This window comes from Drosophila yakuba, unplaced genomic scaffold (genome assembly GCF_016746365.2).
Source record: "Drosophila yakuba strain Tai18E2 unplaced genomic scaffold, Prin_Dyak_Tai18E2_2.1 Segkk2_quiver_pilon_scaf, whole genome shotgun sequence".
Classification (NCBI taxonomy): domain Eukaryota; kingdom Metazoa; phylum Arthropoda; class Insecta; order Diptera; family Drosophilidae; genus Drosophila; species Drosophila yakuba.
The window spans coordinates 1,465,250-1,487,258 of record NW_025048801.1 but is presented as its reverse complement, the minus strand read 5'-3'; the positions used below and the strand labels follow the sequence as shown (position 1 = coordinate 1,487,258).

At 39.1% G+C, this 22,009-nt stretch overlaps 1 protein-coding gene across 4 annotated transcripts in view; it reads right to left on the bottom strand.

Annotated features, from left to right (window-relative positions):
• Positions 1 to 22,009, bottom strand: part of LOC26536362 (serine/threonine-protein kinase haspin homolog) — a 36,216-nt gene that overhangs the window by 2,669 nt on the left and 11,538 nt on the right. For 2 of the 4 annotated variants that reach the window (XR_005562016.1, XM_039377307.2), the window contains 2 exons: positions 18,812 to 19,015; positions 18,460 to 18,755 (listed from right to left, as the gene is read on the bottom strand). Coding sequence is in view for 3 of the 4 variants with exons in the window: in XM_039377307.2 (XP_039233241.1) it covers positions 18,460 to 18,755; positions 18,812 to 19,015 (500 nt within the window). In the remaining variant the exon portion in view is untranslated. Of the gene's footprint in view, positions 1 to 5,204; positions 5,269 to 18,459; positions 18,756 to 18,811; positions 19,016 to 19,051; positions 20,656 to 22,009 lie in introns of those variants that run through there. The other 2 variants (XM_015189162.3, XM_039377308.1) reach the window with 2 other exon arrangements.

Genomic DNA, 22,009 nt, shown 5'->3' with positions numbered 1-22,009 from the left:
ATGTTGGCCAGGACATCAGGATCCGAAGGGGGGACATCTCTCTTCCGCAGTTTGTTGCTTACCAGCTTATAGGCCAGACCCCAGGTGTCGTCGTCTACGCTATCCAGCAGGTTCTTGTAGGCCTGTGCCTTGGCCGCCAAGATTCCGTGCTTGAACGCGGTTCGCTTGGCTTTAAAAGCTTCCAAAAGCTCCGTTTGTTGAGGGCTACCTCTGGCTCGTTGTGCTCTCCTTCTAGCCTTGAGGCATTCCGATCTCTCTGTTTCTGGGATTGGATACCCTGCTGCCCCATTCGACTGCCCAGGAATTAAAGTCCCCAGCAATAATTGTCGGACAGCGCCCTCTCGCATGATTGGCAAGAGTGTCCAGCATCTCCTCGAATTGGTCAGTGCTGTCGCTAGGCGGGGCGTAGCAGTTATAAATATGCACACCCTTCACCCTCGCATATGTTATACCACGCATCGGGAAGTAGGCCCGTTCCTGGCGTGGAGCCGACGTAGCCGCTTTGCCTGACTGGTCCAAGATCATCGAAGGGTTTCCAATTCCCGGGAAATAGGGCTCGCTTAAGAGCATGATGTCTATGCTGCGCTCCGCCGCAGTCTGAGCCAGGAGGCTATGAGCAGCTGCGCAGTGGTTGACATTAAGCTGGATGATTTTAATTGCGTCCAGCATCATCGCGACGGCTCTTGACTCCTTTTACGATGTTCGCCTTGTAGGTGGGGCACGCAAAGCCACCTGTCGAGTGATTCCTATCGACATTCTCGCTGCAAATGAGGCATTTTGGCGGGGCCACGCATCCTTGTGCCTTATGCCCTTTCACGCCGCACCGCAGACAGCAGTCGGAGCGGTCGGCTGCCTTGCAGTTGGTTGCCCTATGGCCATATCCCAAGCACCTGAAGCATCTTGTAGGACGTACATCCTGATTGTTGCGGCACCGTGACCAGCCTACGTTAACCGAGTCCCTTTTAAGCACAGTGATTGCATCGTTTGCACTGAGCATCACAGTCGCTATCTGTGTGCCGTCTCGCATTTTGCGCAGGCCCCTCACATCTTCGGGGGCAACAGATGCCTTCAAATTGTGAGACCATGCAGCTATGGAGTTCCTCTAAATAAAGATTGCATGGGGAGGGCCTGCCGTTGCCAGTTACGCAACAAGTCTACGCGTAGTAACGGCAGTGCAAAGACGAGGAGTTGTAGAAAGAGAGTTACCGAAAAGGTAGAAAGAGAGTTTGGAGAAACAGAACCGGTAGAAAGAGAGTTTGGAGAACACACGGTTTGAAGGAGAGAACATGGAGAGCGAGAAAGAGACGGCACGATCTGGAGCAGGATGGCAAGTCAACGGTAGGCGTCGACGTGTCAGGGTAAGGATAATAACGGTATCAGCTGGACTTTGGATACGGAGACTGGAGACAAGAGGGATAAACCGTAAAAGGAAGCCTATATAAACAGGCCGAACGCTGGAAGCAGGACAGTCAAGGAGAACAAGTATACGAGTCAACAACGTGAAGAAACGAAGTCAGCAAGGGAGCTATAGCCGTGTTAGTCATGAAAGAATAAGATCGCTACGTCGAGACGTTCAGGACAAGGAAAGTCTCCGAATTGAGACACAGGTAGCTGAGGTTTAATACGACTAAGCACGATTAGTCGGGAAGCATTTAACAGGCAGGGCCAGGCCGAGCAAAGACCCGAAGAGGCGGCAGGAATTGTGGTGAAGACCCGGTCGACTGTGTCGGAAACAACGTACGTGAACCAGGCGATTGCCTGATGTGTCCGTGCGGACCGAGCAGCCGTTGTACCGGAGCCACCAGTCAGAGCAGACGTGGGGTCGGCGTGTTGTTGTTTCACCAGGCGTTAGGTGACGACGACAATCCGTAGCCCAAGAAAAGGGTACCCAGCGACAAGGTCCGTACCCCTCGGGACGACGGTAACCGGGTGTTCACGTGTTAATATAAATTTGGTGGGACGAACACACGAAATGTTTTGAGCTAGCCGCACGTATTCCATAGGGGGAAGACCAACCAAATCAGTTCGTCACAAAGACGAGCCTGTAAACCAGGCCCGGCAAAACGTGAAAAAAACTGGTTGGGTAGATCCGAGAAAAAATATTTTATAACACTTTGAAAGTACAAAAATGATATATTTTTGTTCATTTATATACTTTGTCGAATTTATAGGTGGGTAAGTAACAGAGAGCTGCAACGAGTCAAACATATTTGTTCATACTCGAGTACTGATTTGGACTCTCACTGATTTTTTCGGTTTGATTCATGTAATTGACCATTTGCCTTCGACCAGCAACAACCAACACACTTTAAGTATTTACCAATCACCTCATACTTGATTTGCTTTTGCACGTTCACTATTGTAGGATACAACCAAAAATGTTTCGCACTAATACTTGTATGATTGAAGCGTTCGGGTAGAACATCTTACTCTCTGCAAACATTGGCTCGAGTTATTGCACGTGGTTAGTTCGGTTAAACTTTTGTACAAAAATAAAAATGGAGAACAATACTTTATGTTTTTACTTTTTTAATTTCCTGGTTTAAAATAAATATATGTAAATAAATACTCGTTAAATAAATATAAAATATATATAAATATATTCCTGAAGTTACATTCTTATTTTCTTTGTTTAAAATAAATATAAATAAATACTCGTTGTATAAATATATAAATATAAATAATACTGAAAAGTGTTCTCGCTCCCGTGTGTATACGCATGAGAATTGTTCAGCTACAGTTCATACATTTTTACTCGAGTATACTCCAAACACTACCGACACCTTCCGCCGGGCCCTCTGCAAAACACTTAAATCAATACTCCACTTAAAACATTAGGGATCGTAAATTCGTAACTTAAACAGATAATAAAATAAATAAAACTTTTAAGAATAACTAAATTCATCTAAGTGGGATTGCCTGAACTTATTTAAAATTCTAATGACAAACCATTCCAGATGATTTGTGAGCTCAACACACGAATACCGAAACGAAAATACTAACGAAAAAATATATCACCAGTAAAAGTGCTGAATATAAAAATTCAATTTCAAATAAATACAATAGAGCGCAGAACCTATATGGTAAACACTCCATAAGTCACAAACGCGAGGGGCACACCACTCCTTGCGACACTGAGGGAGCAGGGCATCAGAAATCGACGGCGCCTAGCTGGGTAAAAAGGGTCGAGAGCACGAAATAAAAGTTCCAGTTAAAATATACAATATATATATGATTAAATAATCGCAATACTCATATGTAACAAAAAAAATATAATTTTATTTTACTGAATGATTACAATATTTTTAGTTGAGAAAAACACCGACCGATTATAATTAGGCCTTAAACTGAACTCTTCTAATTACTCTGATTTGATTGACGTTCCAGCCTCGGTATCGAGCTTTTCAAATATGGACTTTAGACTTTAGGGTTCTGATCAAATGAAGAGAGAAAGCCTTGGAGTTGCTGACTTTAATTGTCTTTGCATTTCTCTTGGATTCAAGTGCATTCGCTCTTGGATACATGTGCTCTTAGATTCTTATAATTTTGTTTATTGAAATCTAATACTTCTATTTTCGGGATTGCGAGTCCGAGCTTTGAACGTGGGAACGCAACGATGATGCGAGGGCTTAAGCATAGATTGTTTAAATTAGACAACGGATGTTAAGTCTACCAGTGGGTGACTTATCAGGTATCTGGTATCTGTTGGGTACATCCAGAGTTGTGTTGGGTGTGTGGGTGTGTTTGGGTGTACATGTTGTATGTGTATTAGTGTGTAGGCATGTGCTTAAGTCTTAGGGACTTATGGATAAGTCACTCTCCCAATCATTGAATTTGGCCTGTCCTCAGGTCGTTAAATTTGGATATATCATAGCATTGTTTTCTGGTTGAATATTTTCCTTGACATTAGTTTCAAGGTGGGGATGTTCTCCTTTTTGTTTACAATATTTGACAATAATTTTCTTAGGTATATTTTTAAGAGTATATGCTAAATACAGAGTCAAAATAATTATCATGATGACAAAAGTTGTAATGCATATAATTTGGGAAAAGCTGTAGTGTTTTACATGCAATTTTATCATTTCTCTTGTTTCTAAGTGATTTATTGGTTCTAAACGTGTAACATTGTTGGTAATATAAATAATTTGCTAGATTTAGAGATTAGAAATTAGGAATTCAACTATTTGCATGGTACAATTTTTAATTTTAATGATGTCGTTTCCCGATATTAATATTTTGTTGTTTGTACAATCTTGGTTGATAACTGTTTCAGGAATATTCCATAATAATAGTATATTCTGTTCTATATATAATTTGTGTGGAAATTTCTTTGGGTTTTAATGTATTTGCATTAAGTTTGCTCTTGTTTAATAAGTCCAACAATACATTTGCCGAATATTAATTTATCTGTATCTATGAAATACTTGGTTATCGAATATATAAAATTTATCGAATATTTGCTCGGTTAGAATATAGTTATGTTCATCTGGGTACGGAACTATTTCCCGTTTCGTAAACGGAACTTTAGTGACCTCGCTAGGAACGTGGGATATAATCGAAATTTCGTTCGTGTTTATCTTGAGCCTAGTTGATGTTTTTATCTTTAGCATTTTCTCCGAATTTACGTGTTTCAAATAATCGTGGTTTGGTAATTTAAAGATTCCTAATCTGGTTTGCATACCTAACTCGAATCTTCTATGTATTCTGTAACCGGCTGTAGGTTATATATCAGTATCGCAATTTGTTGGTTCTGTTCTTTTTCCACCTTGAGCCTATTAATTATGTCTATACCGCTGTTAATTACGTCGATAACCATGTTTAGATCATGGGTTTTCACGGAGGCATCTGACATGTTATTAATTTTTTCCTCTAGCTCCTCGCTGTCGTCTTCATCTAATGTACCAAATAAGTATTTATATGCCTTCCCTACTACGTTCAAAATACCCCTTTTGCTTCTGTTAATAATTCTTAATCCATTTATTTCCCGTTCTAGTTTATCGACTAAATATTGTATCTGAGGTACATTGGGATAGTCGTTTGCTTCAGTTACTAGATTTTCGAACATAAGTCTTTGTTATGTTTATACTCAAATAGTGGTATTCGTAGCTGGTTGGAATTTCATTGCTCCGGTTCGGAATATTAGATATCCATTCTTCGCACTTATTGGGTTAACTTCGATGTTGCTGCATTTGACCATAGTGATAAGTGGTAACATGTAACTAAGCATTATTAGAAATATATTGCGTACTTTGCGCTTCTCTGGCTGGTCTGGAATTATCGTATTTGCTCTTATTAATCTTTTTTTGTTTCTTGAATTTTGATTTATAATTAACGATTTTCCTGCCGCGGTTTGTTTTCTCAAAATGTTTACTGTCTACTTGTTCAATCCTTCCTGTCTTTTTAAATGGATTGGTGATTTTACTCTTTACGAGTTGAGCCTGTCTATATTTTGTATCAACTTCAAAATCATGCCTATTCTTATTAAGATATTTGATATTATCTATTTTGTTCTGTTGTACATTAAAGTCTGGGCTGCCTGCATACAGAAAAATGTCTGCGGTGATCGTTTTGTACTATTATGTTTAGTATAAGACGTATAAGATTGTTTCGAATCTTGTAAACCTATCTTCAATATTTTGTTCACTACGGATGATTCTCAGCTTTTAATTTACGGTCTTGAGAAATCTTTCTATATCAGATACACCATTTTTGCTGGTTGTTACAGAAATTTTTACGCCTTCGGTACTTAACCAGTTTTGCAAAACTATGCACATAAAAGCTGATTCCTTGTCCGCTTTAATTTCCTGAGGCTTTCCCATATCATTGAATATTTATACCCGTTACTCGTAGAGTAAAACGGTATACTAGATTCGTTGAAAAGTATGTAACAGGCAGAAGGAAGCGTTTCCGACCATATAAGGTATATATATTCTTGATCAGGATCAAAAGCCGAGTCGATCTGGCCATGTCCGTCTGTCCGTCCGTCTGTCTGTCCGTATGAACGTCGAGATCTCAGGAATTATAAAAGCTAGAAAGAGATTAGGCATACAGACTCCAGAGACATAGACGCAGTGCTAGACTGTCGATTCATGCCACGCCCACTCTAACGCCCACAAACCGCCCAAAACTGACACGCCCACACTTTTGAAAAATCTTTTGATCTTTTTTCATTTTTGTATTGGTCTAAATTGTAAATTTCTATCGATTTGCCAAAAAACTTTTTGCCACGCCCACTCTAACGCCCACAAACCGCCAAAAACTGTCAGTGTTGAAGACTCTCCTTCGCACTTCCACTAGCTGAGTAACGGGTATCAGATAGTCGGGGAAGGCGACTATAGCGTTCTCTCTTGTTTAGTAATGGCTCTTTTCGCTTCTAGCCAATCTCTACTTTTTACTGCAACTAGTGAAGCCAATTTTAAATAAATATCAATACAAGATAGGAAGATCTGGTTACCCGTGAGATAAAAATCTATCACATATTTTTCCCTAGTGTTAAATATTTCTGGTGTTGTTTCATGTGTCAATTTTGTGTCTCGATGTTCTGTTTTTTCCAGTTTACAGATTTCACATTCATTGATAATATTTTGAATTAGCTTTTGACTATTTGGTATATCAATTAGCTTCGTGGTACATCTTAGTAGTTTTGTAAAATTGTTAGGGCTTATGATTTCGGTAAATGCCCTCTGGAAGATCAGAAAATTATCATCATTAGGGAAGTAAATTGCACTTTTCTTGGTGCACTCATATTCCTTGATTTCATTTCATTTCTTTATAGATTATTTAATCTTTAGTTTTTGAAAGTAGTGGCTTACACTTGTTGTGTCACTGTCGCCTTTTTCTATTTCTATTTGTCTAGAGAAAAAATTGATTGGTCTCTCCATTATGGATATATAATTTAATCTCAAATAAGATCTTCATTAGCACTATGTATAGTTGCGTCTGCGCTGTTTGCGACTTCGCAAACCACTATACACGACTAATACAAAGCTTTAAAAAAATTTCAAAAGATTTTTCAAAAGTGTGGGCGTGGCAGCTTTGGCCGGTTTGTGGGCGTTAGAGTTGGCGTGGCATCATGAATCGACAAACTTGCGCTGCGCCAATGTCTTTGGAGACTGTATGCTTAATCTCAACTTTCAAGCCTTTTTAGTTTCTGAGATCTCGACGTTCATACGGACGGACAGACGGACATGGCCAGATCGATTCGGCTATTGATCCTGATCAAGAATATATACTTTATATGGTCGGAAACACTTTCTTCCTTCCTTTTCAACGAATCTACTATACCCTTTTACTCTACGAGTAACGGGTATAAAAACGGGAATGGAAAAATGTATTGAAGAAACTCTAAGAAGGGAACCCTTGTTCTTTTTAATATGTATACAGATCTTAAGTAAATTTCATGCGTTTATAAGCGCATATGATTTCGAGGAAGAATATAAAGAAACATTTGACTTATACGCAAGTTCTCATATTGTTAATTTTTCTTTCTTAAATCATTATTTAATATTTAATAGAAACTTCATAATATTTATTAATTGAAGAAACTCTAAGAAGGAAACCCTTATTCATTTTAATATGTATACAGATCTTTAGTAAATTTCATGCGTTTATAAGCGCATATGATTTTGGTGAAGAATATAAAGAAACATTTGACTTATACGCAAGTTCACATATTGTTAATTTTTCTTTCTTAATTCATTATTTAATATTTAATTGAAACTTCATAATATTTATTAATTGAAGAAACTCTAAGATGGGAACTTTTGTTCATTTTAATATGTATACAGATCTAAAATAAATTGCATGCGTTTATAAGCGCATATGATTTCGAGGAAGAATATAAAGAAACATTTTACTTATACGCAAGTCTACATTCCTCGAAAATAGAGAAGTCAAAGCTATTATCAATTTTACCTTATGTGAAGATATTACAAGGAAAAGAAGATAATATCTATTTAGGATAGCCTATGATAAATAAATAAATATATAAATGGACTGGGAAGACATAAGAAATGAATAAATTTAAACGACTTTCGACAAGTCGTACAAGTGCATCACACAAAATAGAGAAGTTCAATAAGACATTCTTAGATATTGGTAAGATGCTTTTTAATGAAGCACGCCAATTGATACACAAAGAAAGAAAAAGACTTAAAAAAAGTCATTTAACACAATCAGTAAAATTTCTAAACAGTTTAAATGAGAACTTATTAAATGTCAAATCCAGACAACTTAAATTTAACTATCCCAACGATATTAAGCACACCTATAGTCGCTGAAATAGGTGAGGATATTGAAAGTTTAGGAGAATTTGAACTAGAAATCAAAGAAGAGGTTCATCACGATCTTTCAATTCCAGCGGTAATAAAATTACCCAAATTGTTAGAAGAAGAAATTTCAGATTCAAATACTTCAAGTATACCAGAAAGAACACCCAAAATGACAGACTATGCCGCAACGTCAAGAGAATATTGCACATACATATTTCGTAAACTTAGATCAATTCCTCACGGCTCTTCTTTTAACAGATCTGACAAAAGGAGATCAGGGGAAGCTATCGGTAAAGGTAATCAAGACAGAGATAAATGAAAAGACCATTATCGGTATAATAAGTGTATTGAAGGCATCAGTTAACGGCGGATCGCCTGATGTTATTAAAGCTAAACTGATTAATACACAACAGCGAGGCAAAACTGCAGCACAATATACCACTGAAATTGAAAACCTACGTAGGTCGCTTGTGGCAGCCTACATGGACGATGGTCTAGATTCCAAAAATTTGATAGAAATTTACAAGATTAATACAAAAATTAAAAAATATCAAAACATTTTGCAAAAGTGTGAGCGTGGCAGCTTTGGGCGGTTTGTGGGCGTTAGAGTGGGCGTGGCAACATGAATCGACAAACTTGCGCTGCGTCTATGTCTCTGGAGTCTGTATGCTTATGTTCCTGAGATCTCGACGTTCATACGGACAGACGGACATGGCCATATCGACTCGGCTATTGATCCTGATCAGGAAAATATATACTTTATATAGTCGGAAACGCTTCCTTCTGCCTGTTACATACTTTTCAACGAATCTAGTATACCCTTTAACTCTACGAGTAACGGGTTTGTCCTATTTAACAAATTTGCTACTAATGAAGCTATCTCTTCAATGACAAAGAATTTTGAGCATGATAAGCTCATTACCATACTAGAAGCAGGAAATTTTAACACCATGAATAGTGTGATTGAAAAATGTATACACTGCTGTGCAGAAATGACCGGCAATTTGAATAGTGTGTTATTCTATAATAATAGAAGACACTATCGAGGAAGTAATAACCGAGGAAATTACCAAAACAGAGATAATGGTCGTGTAAATTATATCTCTAATAATAATTATAGAGGCTGAGGTTGTTACAGTGGAGGAAACAGAGGGCGCTAACCAAAATAATAATAAAGGTGGAGGTTACTCAAGGGGTAACCAAAACTAAAACAACCACCAAAATTATGGTAATAGTGTCCGAAATATTCAAACGGAAGACCAACAAGCCTCCTTGATCAACAGTAAATCTGTATAAAATTAGTCTCAATTTAAGCATATTTACACAACTAAAGAATATTAGTACCAATTCACTGGTAACTCTTTTAATAGATACAGGTTTCAGAAATTTTCCTGCTTAAATGCAGAAAAAAAATTTAAACGATTTAAACTCACTCACAAGTATATCAGGTATAGGGCAAGGGACAATTCAGTCTCTAGGTTATATAGATTTAGAAATGTGTATTGCAAATACAGCAATACCATATGTATTCCATATCTTACCTGTTAATTTTCCTATACCAGGGGATGGTATGATTGGTTTGGATCTCATTAAAAAAAACAATTGTATTTTAGAATTCCACGACCAAAAAAATAGGTTTACTTTGATGTCCGAAAATTTCAAAAACATAAACATTCCTATAATACATTCACATAAATAGAAGATATTCTTGATTAATTAGGTCGAGCAAAATATTTCTGGTGCCTAGACCTGATGTCAAGATTTCATTAAATCGAATAAGACGAAAGGTCAAGAAATATAACAGCATTTCGCTACACGCGATTACCATTTGAATCTTGCATGGATGAATCTTGCATTTTCAGGCTTACATCCTTCGCATGCATTTCTGTTTATGGACGATTTAGTAGTCATAGGTTTGTGTGAAAAGCACTTAACTGACGTTTTCAAATTATGGAGACAACATAATTTAAAGCTACATCCAGAAGAACGCACACTATGAAAGGGGTTACTTATTTAGGTCACAAATGTATTGATTAAGGTATATATCCAGATGACCCACATCCAGTAGGTGCAGATGAAGCTAAGAGATTCTTCGCATTTTGCAATTATTACAGAACATTTATTATGTACTTCTCTCAGAAATCACGCCACTTAACGAGGCTTTGTAAAAAGAATATTCCATTTGAATGGACTAGCAATGAAGCAGTCGAATATTTTAAAAGGGGATGTTCATAAATAAACCGCCAGTGGTACTGTTTTGTTTGATTTATTGGTTAATTTCCGACACTTAATATTAATTAGTTCGATACCGATGCGTACGATTTCTTGTAGATCAAAAATGTGACTGACTTAAGCTTTGGCTGTACTCACGCCATACAATTAAACTAGCATAAGACGTAAACAAGTTACAGTTAGAAAAAGTTAGAAGTTTGGAAAAGTACTGGGCAAGCTCGCGGACAATTACATTGATTCCGCTGATAAGCTCCGCTGCAGCTGCAGACAAATGCAAATGTAAATGTAAACAAAGATAAAGGGTGACTTGTTCGCGCGGTGTCTCGTTCCCAAACAGGGGATTAATGAAGCCAACACTTCTTCAGTAGCCGGATTTTGGCAAACTATATTTGATAATATTTGGTACTATATGAATTAGTATTTGGAAAATTAAATTAGTAATTTTGAATTAAAAATAGGAGGTATTTCCTAGGAGCGAAAAGGGTCACAAGCTTGAGAATAATAGGATATAAAGAAAATGGTACAATTTTAGGTAGTCCATAAAAATAGGTTAAAAATTTGTAATTCCTAATATATTTTGTTGGGTTGACCAACCCCTTAAAACCATAAGAAACCAAACTTTTTTTAAAAAGAGGGAGATGTACATAGTATGCACATATAGACACATATATTATACACATCTATAACATGAATACCGTCCATGCACATTGTAACACTTGGTTGCAAGGTTTATGAGAACGGAAATATATTCAGACAAGAATGCTGATCCGCCGAGCCAAGGCCGGTGCCGCAACTATTGCAGTGTCAGCACTACGGGCATTCGCCACCAAGTGCTCACTTATGTATGCATACGACACTCGTCTTCTCTTTAGATGAATATAAGTTATACATATGGTGAGCGATTTGTGCTCTGGAGAGCGATTTGTGCTCTGGCGGCTACTCCGCGTAACTTCTAAGCCCTTCGAAAATTAAGCAAAGAACATTTGAAACAAATATATTAACGGGAACCGTGGTCCCCTGAAAACCACGGCTTCGTGTTCTTATTTACTCAATGTCGCATTACTCGTTACAACTTGCCGGTTACCTTCACACTACCCTCTTTGGTAAATAGCAAAAATCAGACTGCTTAAAATTCTCCTATAAGGAACTCGGCAGGAGACTGGTGTCGCTTGTCCCAGGACAAGGCAGAAGCTTTTGCTAGCAACCTGGAGTAACGCTTCAGACCACTCGAATTAGCTAGTACCGTTCAGTACCGTTGGTAGCGGATTCGTTAGAAACGCCCTTCAAAATTAAACTTTCTGTCGATTCCAATTTCTCTGGAAGAATAGCAGTGTCTTGTTAGTAAGCTTAAACCAAAGAAAACCCCGGGGGAGGACCTGATAAATAACAGAACCATTCGAATGTTCTTCTTAGTACGAATTTATAACAGTAACTTTCTTGAGTTCATTTCCCAAAAGTCTGGAAGTCTGCCAACATAATCATAATTTTCAAGCCAGGAAAATGAGAAACTAAGGTGCACTCAGCCATCTTTCGTTTAATGGAAAATTATGGAGTGGATAATCTTTAACAAATTGCTAAAAGTTAATGCTGCTGCCAAGGCGATCCCAAAATTCCAATTTGGTTTTCGGTTCTAGCATGGTACACCAGAAGAACTGCATAGAGTGGTCAACTTTACATTAGAGGCGACATTAGCGAAACAATTGCGTAGATTTCTTGGTGAAGCCGAACGGTACAGACGTTTTGTAGATATTTATGCTACAATTGCCGTTCCACTAACCGAACTTCTCAAGGAAAACAAAGTTCTTATGCGTATTTAAGAAGCGGCGGATGCATTTGCCAAGATCAAGCTCACCTCATCTTCAGTTTTGATGCTGTCAAATTTTTAAAAGCAGTTTAAGCTGTTTTTGTATATATACACATTCTTTTATAGTAGCCCTAAGCATTTCTGTTTTGTATGTAAACACACTCTTTTATAGTATCCTTAAGCATTTCTGTTTTGTACACACTCTTTTATAGCAGCCCTAAGCAACCCTGTGATATATATGTGTGTACAACGATCGAACGAACGAAAGAACAAAATAAAGGGATTAAAGCTGTCGAGAGCCTAAATCGACGAGCAAGAGGTTTTCGTAATAACGGACCATGCTTGTCTTCACTGGCTAATTAGATGACCGACGAACAGAGAACGTTGCCGCCGATGCAGTCTTGCGTCGCGAAGAAGTTGTTTCTGATATAGTAAACGGAGGACCATTAATGATATAAGTTCAAAGGAGTTTAATTCAGAGCAGTATGCGGAATTGAAAATGCAAGTCCTTGACAATCACTGACGGCTTTTTAATCTCGGGGTCAATGATGGCCAGAAATGCTAACTCAAATTTTTGTAGCTATGTGTCAAGCGGTTTCAATTGTAAGTCAACAAAAAGGCATAACAAAATTCTTAGACCATTGGCACAGCAGAATCAGTACTAACGGATAACGGGTCATAATTTGAGTCATCCTGTTTTAGAGCGTTTAAAGGTAAATTAGTCAAGCAAATTTGCACATCTATTTATTAACCACAAGCAAACTTAAATGATAGAGTAAATAGGTCAGTCCTTGTTGCAAATATACTGTATATCGGGACAGATCATAAGAATTGGGACGTTAACATGAATGCCATCCTTAAGATCGAGCAGTCACCAAAGTATGAGATTTTCTCAGTTGAGGTCAAAACATAGATTATGAGCCGCTAAGAAATTTTAAATCATTAATTGATTATGTGGCTCTGAAAACAGCCGAAATGTTGCAAGTTGTACGCCAACTGGCTAAAAAGAAGATTTCAGAATCTCATAAAACAAAAGCTAAGGTATATGTTTATAACTTGCATAGCCGAAATTTTCAATTAATTGCTGGAAAAAATTGATTACCAAGCTAGCGCCTTACAACATACCTTTGTAAGAGCGTTACCGCAATAATGGCGATTAAAAAAAAATGTGGGCACCGTTTCCCGCTGGAAAAGTCGATGCTCTCCCCTAAAAACAAAATCAGTCCCATTACGCCCACAAATGTTCAAACTTCTCGTTTGCATTTTTACTCGCTAAGTATCTGGTATCTGAATGTCGGGGAACTCGTGTATAGCATTTTGTCTTGTTATTATTTCTTCACTCTTTCTTGCGTTGTCCGTACTGCTGTTGATCCGTCGGTATATTGTATTCATGCCGAATACATTTTTAATAATTAATATATTGTTGGCTAGTGCCATTCTAGTATACCAAAGCTCCATAAGTTGAGAATAATTTGTTTTACGGAAAATATTGAATTCACCACCAGGCACCGGTGCACACGTCAGCAAAGCTGATAGCTTTTCACAACTACAAATATCGATCTGAAGGCTCTTGTCTTTGTGCATACATCAACAAGGCTAATACTCGTCGCCAAAGAGTAATTTTTAAAAAATATAAATTATAAAACATAAAAATTAAAATACCTTCTATGCTTAATACACTTGTGTGAACATTATTCCAAAAACATGTTGAAAATAAAAAGAAATAAAACTTGCACAAGAATATATATAAAAGATATAAAGAAAATCGGTGAACTTTGTTCTGACAAACTCTAATCCAAGGTGATGAAATCTCAACGCTTTGGATCCTGGGTGTTACTAGTCATGAAGTTGGAATTACACATACATATATATTCTCCAATTACTTGGTCACTACACTTGTTTTGGGTGATATTGTGTTGCCATTATTTTGTTTGTCTGGCATTTAAAAATGCCAGATTTTGACGTCTTAGACTTATTGTCAATGTGGAATGCTGGATGCTAATGGTCACGACGCCGGTGCACTGATCGCTTGTAAGTCATTTCTAGTTTCAGCATCGTGGGAAACACTAGCACTATGGCAATGAACTTATTTGTGTGTTGCAAACGTCCTTGTGGCCTATTAGTTTCACGGTGTTGATAACATTGGCTGCGTTGTCGGAAGCTTTTGACTCAAAATCTTCTATTTGTCTTGAGAACGAAATTTCTGTGTCCCCCTTGGATCCGAGATCGGTAGTCAGCCTTTGGACACGAAATCTCTATCTCTCTAGGCTGTCTCCACGACCCTCTATTCTCTGGACTGTCTTCTCCCGAGACTGTATTTTCTTTCTGTGGAGGTCTTTTCTACTGGACTAGAGCTTCCTCTTGCCCACTGCCATAATCGGTTCTATGGACTAAGAGTTCCTACCCAGGAGTAATATTTCCCCTATTTTGCGCCCGCTGGACTGGTTATTTGATACTCGTTTATTGTCGCTCTGCATTTTGCAGTCTGAATTGATAGGAACACGCCTATGCCAGTGGATCCCGGACTAGAGCCTATGGCCGTTTGAACAGATATTTAATACCGAGTACATACACCTAATTCTGCGACTGAACAAATTTTGACCTCATTACCATTTACTCGTAGAGTAATAATTTTTTATACCCGTTACTCGAAGAGTAAAAGGGTAAACTAGATTCGTTGAAAAGTAGATTCAGGTAAAAGAAAGCGTTTCAGACCATATAAAGTATATATATTGTTTAATATCATAAGCTGAGTCAATCTGGACATGTCCGTTTGTCCGCTCGTTTGCCAGTAAAATGAACGAATCGATTGAGACGATTTCAGAAACTCTAAAAACTTGAAAGTTGAGACGCAGCGCAAGCTTGTTTCCAAATGTTTTCCAAATGGTATATACATATAATTTACAATTTGCACGTCTAATCTGGTTTAATAGTTAGAGGGTCGTCGATGTCCATTCCGACCGTTCAGCTGAGCTCTCGATTAAATGATGTAATGTGTGTTGGGGGTGTGGTGTAGTGGATTGCGCAACTACCTGCTAACCACGGGGTCGTGTGTTCAAACCCCACCCATGACGAGAGCATGACCTTTGTATGGCCTTGAACTTCCTCTCTGAAATGCTTTTCTAACTTTTAGAAAGTATTCCTCCACATAATAAATGACTATTACAACAATTTTCGGCAACTTCCACTTGCCCCAACGCCCCACTCCCTCCTCACTACATGGGAGAAAAACGGGGGCACCCACATAGTACCAAGCGCACCCTGTGTTTTTCTGCGAACAGCAACAACACCCAGCAGGGCGAGCGCGTTACCAGACTGTTCGCTTTTCTACGAATAACAACACAACACCGTAGACGCCAATCCCCGATGGCGACAGGTGGCAGCCCCACCACTGGGATAAGCCGCATCTGGCCAATCACCAGAGATCGGTCGAAAAACTTACAACGATTACTGAAACTAATACGAGAAATTTAAACATAAACGGCTCCCCAAATTCGATAACGACTATAGGCATCTCAAAACGGACACGAATTGGACAATGGAACGTTAGAACTCTAAGAGAACCATCTAGGTTAGCACAGTTCGAGGCGGAGATGGAAAAACTCCACATTGCAATAGCTGGAATCAGCGAGATGAGGTGGGCTGGCAGTGGGGAAACAACAACATCAGATAGCAATCTAGTCCTACACAGTGGCAACAGTGACGGCAGCAGATATGGAGTGGGAATTTTCGTGTCCAAGCGCATAAAGAAGGCACTAGTTTCCAGGTAATCCATTTCTGACATTACTGACTAAACATTTCTCAATGCTATGCCCCGACGGAAGACGCAAACGACGACACCAAGGACGACTTCTATACTGCTCTTACAGCAACCCTCAACAAGCTACGGCAAGGTGACATTAACATCCTCATGGGTGACTTCAATGCAAAGTTGCCCCAACAACACTGGACTAAGATCTGTCATGGGCCAGCATGGAACTGGGACTCGCAACGATAACGGAGAGAGATTAGTGGAACTCTGCCAGCTATTCCAACTGTTCATCGGCGGCACAATATTCCCACACAAAGATGTCCACAAATACTCCTGGACATCTCCAAGTGGTAATACGCGCAACCAGATCGACCACATATGCGCATTAGCAGGAAATGGAGACACTCACGTACGGAACAAAAGGGGAGCAGCCATTGGAGAACTTTCAATAAAGCTCAACCGCAACCACTCAAGGAACACTGGCAACAGTCAACACCGGCGAGCGCCACCTCTGAACCTGCACCTCCTTAGCGACTCTACTTTGAAGACGAGAATGACGTCCACGCTGCGAGAACAGCTGATCCCCCTAGAAGACCACCCATGGGAGCACACCTGCAGGCAACTAAGGACCACGGCGGAGGAAATACTCGGCCTGCAACAACGCGGAAGATCGGACTGGATATCTGAAGGGACCTGGGACCTGATTAGAAGGAGGAACCACCTGAAGCCTCTGGCGGACCAGCGCACACAGTACCGTCCGTATCACGGACTATGCAGAGCGGTGAAAAGGTCGGCCAGAAAGGACAAAAGAGCACAGCGACAGACTTGCGGCAGACGCAGAACGAGCAGCCGACGAGAACAACATGCGCTCGCTATACCAGCACATTGCACGGTTCACAGAAACCCATCACAAACAGAACACAAACGAAGACACCAGCCGAATTGCTTCAAGTTGACACCCAACTGATGGCTGAAATATTGCATCCACATTTCTCACGCATATGGGATGGCGAGACGGTGCCAGCCTTCTGGAAAAGCGGAATCATTGTGAAGCTTCCCAAAAAAGGCGACCTTAGTTGCAGTCAACAACTGGAGAGGGATAACACTGCTCACACCAGCTGCAAGATCTTAGCTACACTTCTGAACGAACGCCTCCAGGAAAAAATTAAGCCATCAATCCGAGACGAACAGGCAGGCTTCAGACCACACAGGAGTTGCGTAGACCAGGCAAATACACTACGCATAATAACCGAGCAAGCTGTGGAATGGAGAGCCCCGCTTTACCTCCTGTTCATCGACTTTAAAAAGGCATTCGACTCAGTTGAAAGAGCAGCAATATGGCGAGCACTTGCAAGAAAAGGAGTACCTGCACATCAAATCGATGTATGACGATGCCAACCTGGCAATACTGCACAATGGAAAAACTAGTGCACCTTTCCAGACAAACACCGTAATTCGGCAAGGATGCCCGCTGTCACCACTCCTCTTCAACATCGTAGTCGACGAGTTAATGAGCGAAGTATGCTCTTCGAAGCGCGGAATTACGTGGAACCTCACCAGACACCTTAAGGACTTGGACTACGCAGACGACATCTGCCTCATATCGCACAGACTCGACGACATACAGAGGAAAAGAGACAACCTCGTCAGGATAGCCAGCAGCGTAGGGAGATAAACATAGCGAAAACAAAACCTATGCGCTTCAACCACTCCAGCCAAGAAAACATCAACATAAATGGGAACCCAATCGAGTTCCCATTTGGGAGATTATACCGCATATGGAGAGACCGACAAATCAGCCGACGAACAAAGCTCAGGATCTACAATGCGTGTGTGAAATCCATACTGCTATACTGAAGTGAGACATGGCTCGCCACGAAGAAAATAACACAGAAGCTACAGGCTTTCAGCAACAAATGCCTGAGAGTCATATGTGGTGTATTCTGGCCAAACAGAATAGCCAACACACAACTGTGGCGCGTTACCGACGAGTCCCCGATTCACATACAAATAAGGAAGAAAAAATGGATGTGGATAGGGCACGCTCTCAGAAGAAACCCGAGTAGCATAGTGAGGATGGCACTAGACTGGAACCCTGGAGAAAAAACGCTCACCAAGAACTAGCCCAAATAAACACCACATGGGCAAGTGCAAAACAGACAGCTCAAAATAGAGTTAGATGGAAAGCTCTCGTAGAAGCCCTAAGTTCCCAAGAGGAATAAAAAAAGGAATTAAAAAAAAAAAATGTGTGTTGGCTAAGAGATATTATAAAAAATTCCAGATATCAGCAAAATAAAGACTTTTTCAGAAAACGGATCCTAAACTTTCCAATCGACTACATATTTTCATTTTTAAATAAGCATATCTAAAGAAAAACTGAAAGTTTTGATGGGTTTACTTACTTCAATTCATTCCGCATAAGTCGATAAACATCGTATTGATAATCTCCTGTTGCCTGAAAAAGTTCCTCATCACTTGAGAGGTCATTAAAATAGCAGCAGCTATCAATGGTTATTCTTGAAAGAGTATAGTCAATAATAGTCATGTTCACTCCTTTTGAAAGCACAGTTAAATGAGTGTTTTTAAGTGTAAAAATTATGTGCTTCTTATTAGTGTATTCAATCAATATGTTTCCCAAATGAAGATCCCTGTGTTCAAATTGATACTCTTCTTCACCAACAGCAAGCGCTAGAATAATCTATAAATAAAGTTATAAATTAACTATTATATTTTAAAAATATATATGGGAGTTACCTGTAGTAAAGCGTAATATGATTGTTCTGAATTTAAAAATTGAAAATTCGCCATGTCACTTCCTGCAAACTTCAGTTCTAGGATGACAAAAAGTTGATTTTCTCCAAAAAGTCGCGGATGGTCGTTCTCAGATCCCTTTTCGTTATCATACTTTTCCCACAATTTTATAAAATGTTGTGGGTAGTTTCCTTTGACTAGTGATACCTTGAAAGAAAGTTTAGTATATTTACATAACACTACTTTATAGGTCTGAAGTATTAAAGGATTTATTTGTAATTCCCGCGTGACAGGATATCGTTTCAATCAATGCTGTTAAGCACATTATTGTTAAAGCGAGAATTAATATTGTAGAATCAAATCAAAATAATTTATTTTTCAAGCGGACCCTAAGTCCCCAAAGACGACATTAGGTAATGATAAAAGGCTTTTTCACCAAAATGGCGGTTTTAAAGGACTGATCAGCAGTTTTAGCCTTCCTTTCTCCTTTCCGTGCTATTAGAAGAATATACAAAGCGCAAGAAAGGCTCTGATGGTAGGGTGCCTAAGGGGAACACTCCGCAGCCACTGGCAAATGATCAACAGGACTCCACAACTGAACAGCTGTCAATCGCTGCAAATCCACAAATGTTGCCAAGATCGGCAGCTATCGCATTGTCAGCGATCGTTTCTCGTCATCTGATGTTTGACAAGACAAAACGAAACAAAATAAGAAAAAAGAAGGGTCCGTGGGAACCTTGTTTAGAACCGGAGATACTTAACTCTGAAATTTTCCCCGGTATGTACATAGTATACAGGCATCTTTGTCCCTCCAGGCGGGGAAGTGGAGTCCTAGTTACTGTTAGGTCTACCTTCACGTCAGAGCAGGTACTTTTTGACAAGTTCCGCAACGTAGAATTCGTATGCGTAGGGCTGTCATTTTCTGATAGCTTTGTTTATATTACGTGCTCTTACATTCCGCCGTCTTCTGAATTTCCTGAATATATAAACCATTTGTCCGTTATCCAATCCGTTTCAAATAGACTGTCCGATAGGGACCAACTGGTTGTTCTAAGTGACATTAATGTACCCTCGTGAGCTATTTTGTATCCTCCTATATCCAATCCGTTTCGAAAAGACTTTATGATAGGGACCAATTGGTAGTTCTAGGTGATTCAAATATATATATATACCTGGCACTATGTAGTCCCCCAAAAAAAGACGGTTCTCAGACTATCCTTTCTAAATATTAAAATGCTCTGTTGAACCTTACCATGCTTAATGCAAAGAGTTAGATAAACTATTTAAACCGTTATAAGTTGCAGCTCTCGCAGGATCCGAAACAGTTTTATAAATTTGACTCGCTTTAACAATTAAATTCGGTATCCCGGGTTGAGTCTCTTATCCGACGTGGAAATATTCGCGAGCCAGGTACTGCCGCGGCCCCGCGGGTTTGGTGGCGAGGAGGTGGGCTTGGAAAGCGTCACTGTTTCTAGAGTGAACTGGGCTCTCAAGGCGAACACCTTGTTAGTCGCAACTAACGGTTGCGTGCCGGGTGAACTAACATCACGTCAACCCCACCTCTGCTCAGACTGGTGGCGTCGGTACAACGCTTGCTCGGTTATTATGGACGCTCCCGGAAATCGCCTGGTTTACGTACGGAATCTCCGACACAGTCGGAGTGGTCTTCACTACAGTCCCGCCGCGTACTCGCTACGATTGGACCCACCTGTTTAAATGCTTTCGGACTCGTCGGGTCAACGTTCTTTGTCTTAAAGAACCTTAGCTACTTGTGTCTCAGTTCGGAGGCTTTCCTCGTCCCGAACGTCACAACGTAGCGATCTTGCTTCTTGCAATCGGCTGCAAGGCTGAATGAATATTTAAATTTTACATTAAAAAAATAAATTAGACTAAATGTATTAATTTTGTTTTTAACTTTTCGCTTATATTTTTTTGTTAAACAACTGTTTACTTCTAAAGTACTAACAACGGACGTGCAAAGGATATTGCTTGCATTCTTATCCTAACAGCACATTTCCGTAGGAAATATATTATTAATATAACCATGATTACGAGTATTAAAGCAATATTAAAACCAACATGTCCGCAAATATAATGGAAATCTAACTCTTTCAATTTGTAATGATGTTATTTTAAAAATTTAATTTCATTATTCAATTGTTCAAATTCTTCAGTATTATTTAATATTGATCATTTCAGAGGATCACAATAAGCTTCGGAACTTCACTAACATCTCTTATATAAGTTGTTGATAGTGCCTCTTTCCTTTCGGACCGAAATTTTCTAAAATTTTATCGTCGGTTCATGCCCTACAATATGGAGCAATGCTTAAAAATCCTGGCTGAGGCAAGTCAACCAACTCAATTTGAGAGCTTGTACATTGTACTCGGACCTTAACATTTCAAGGCACCTTAAATAACCAATTGCTTTTCTCTTTCAACCCTCCAAGTAACTTTTAGAGTCGACTACTGTTTTTTAGATACAAATCACCGCTCTTTCAGGCCTTAAAGGCTGAATCTCACATGCATTATCAATTCCAGAAACCCTTGGCCAAATTTCTTTGCATATTCCCTTATTTGTCAAAATCAGACAACGTGAAAATGCCTTTTATATTTGCAATTGCTTGCTTTGAAGCCAAGAAATAGTATAAATAGTATAAATTTGTAGTCACTAAATGAGACCGTAGCTGTTAACAGTGAATACACCTCCTTAAGTTCCGTACCTAACAGTTTTCCTGTAATTACTAGATTCTCAGAAAACCATTGCTGAATTATTGTTCTTTCTTTTTAAGGTGATTTGGCCTAAGATTATTTGTATTTAGCCTACCGTGATTATTATCAATCAAAAAGCTTATGATAAAAGCCATAAGATAAAGAATTTTATCGATTCTTTATAAACATAATGTTGTTCTGGTTATCTAAGAAATTCTTCATATTTTCTTCTATTTGCTCTCTGTCATATTCGGCTTTAATTCTTTTCAACAGATTTTATTCCCTGCAAGGCACAAATTTCAGCAATGAGTCTTGTGATAAATCCATCCTGCATCTTTATTTTAGCCACAAGGACCTAATCATTATTCCCTTAATAGACTTTAGACACCTTTCCTAAAGACCAACTCGCTTGTTGACAATTTGTATCCTTTAATAAAACTATTTGCCCTTCTTCTATATTTGGAATTTCTCCTTTCAATTAATGCCTTTG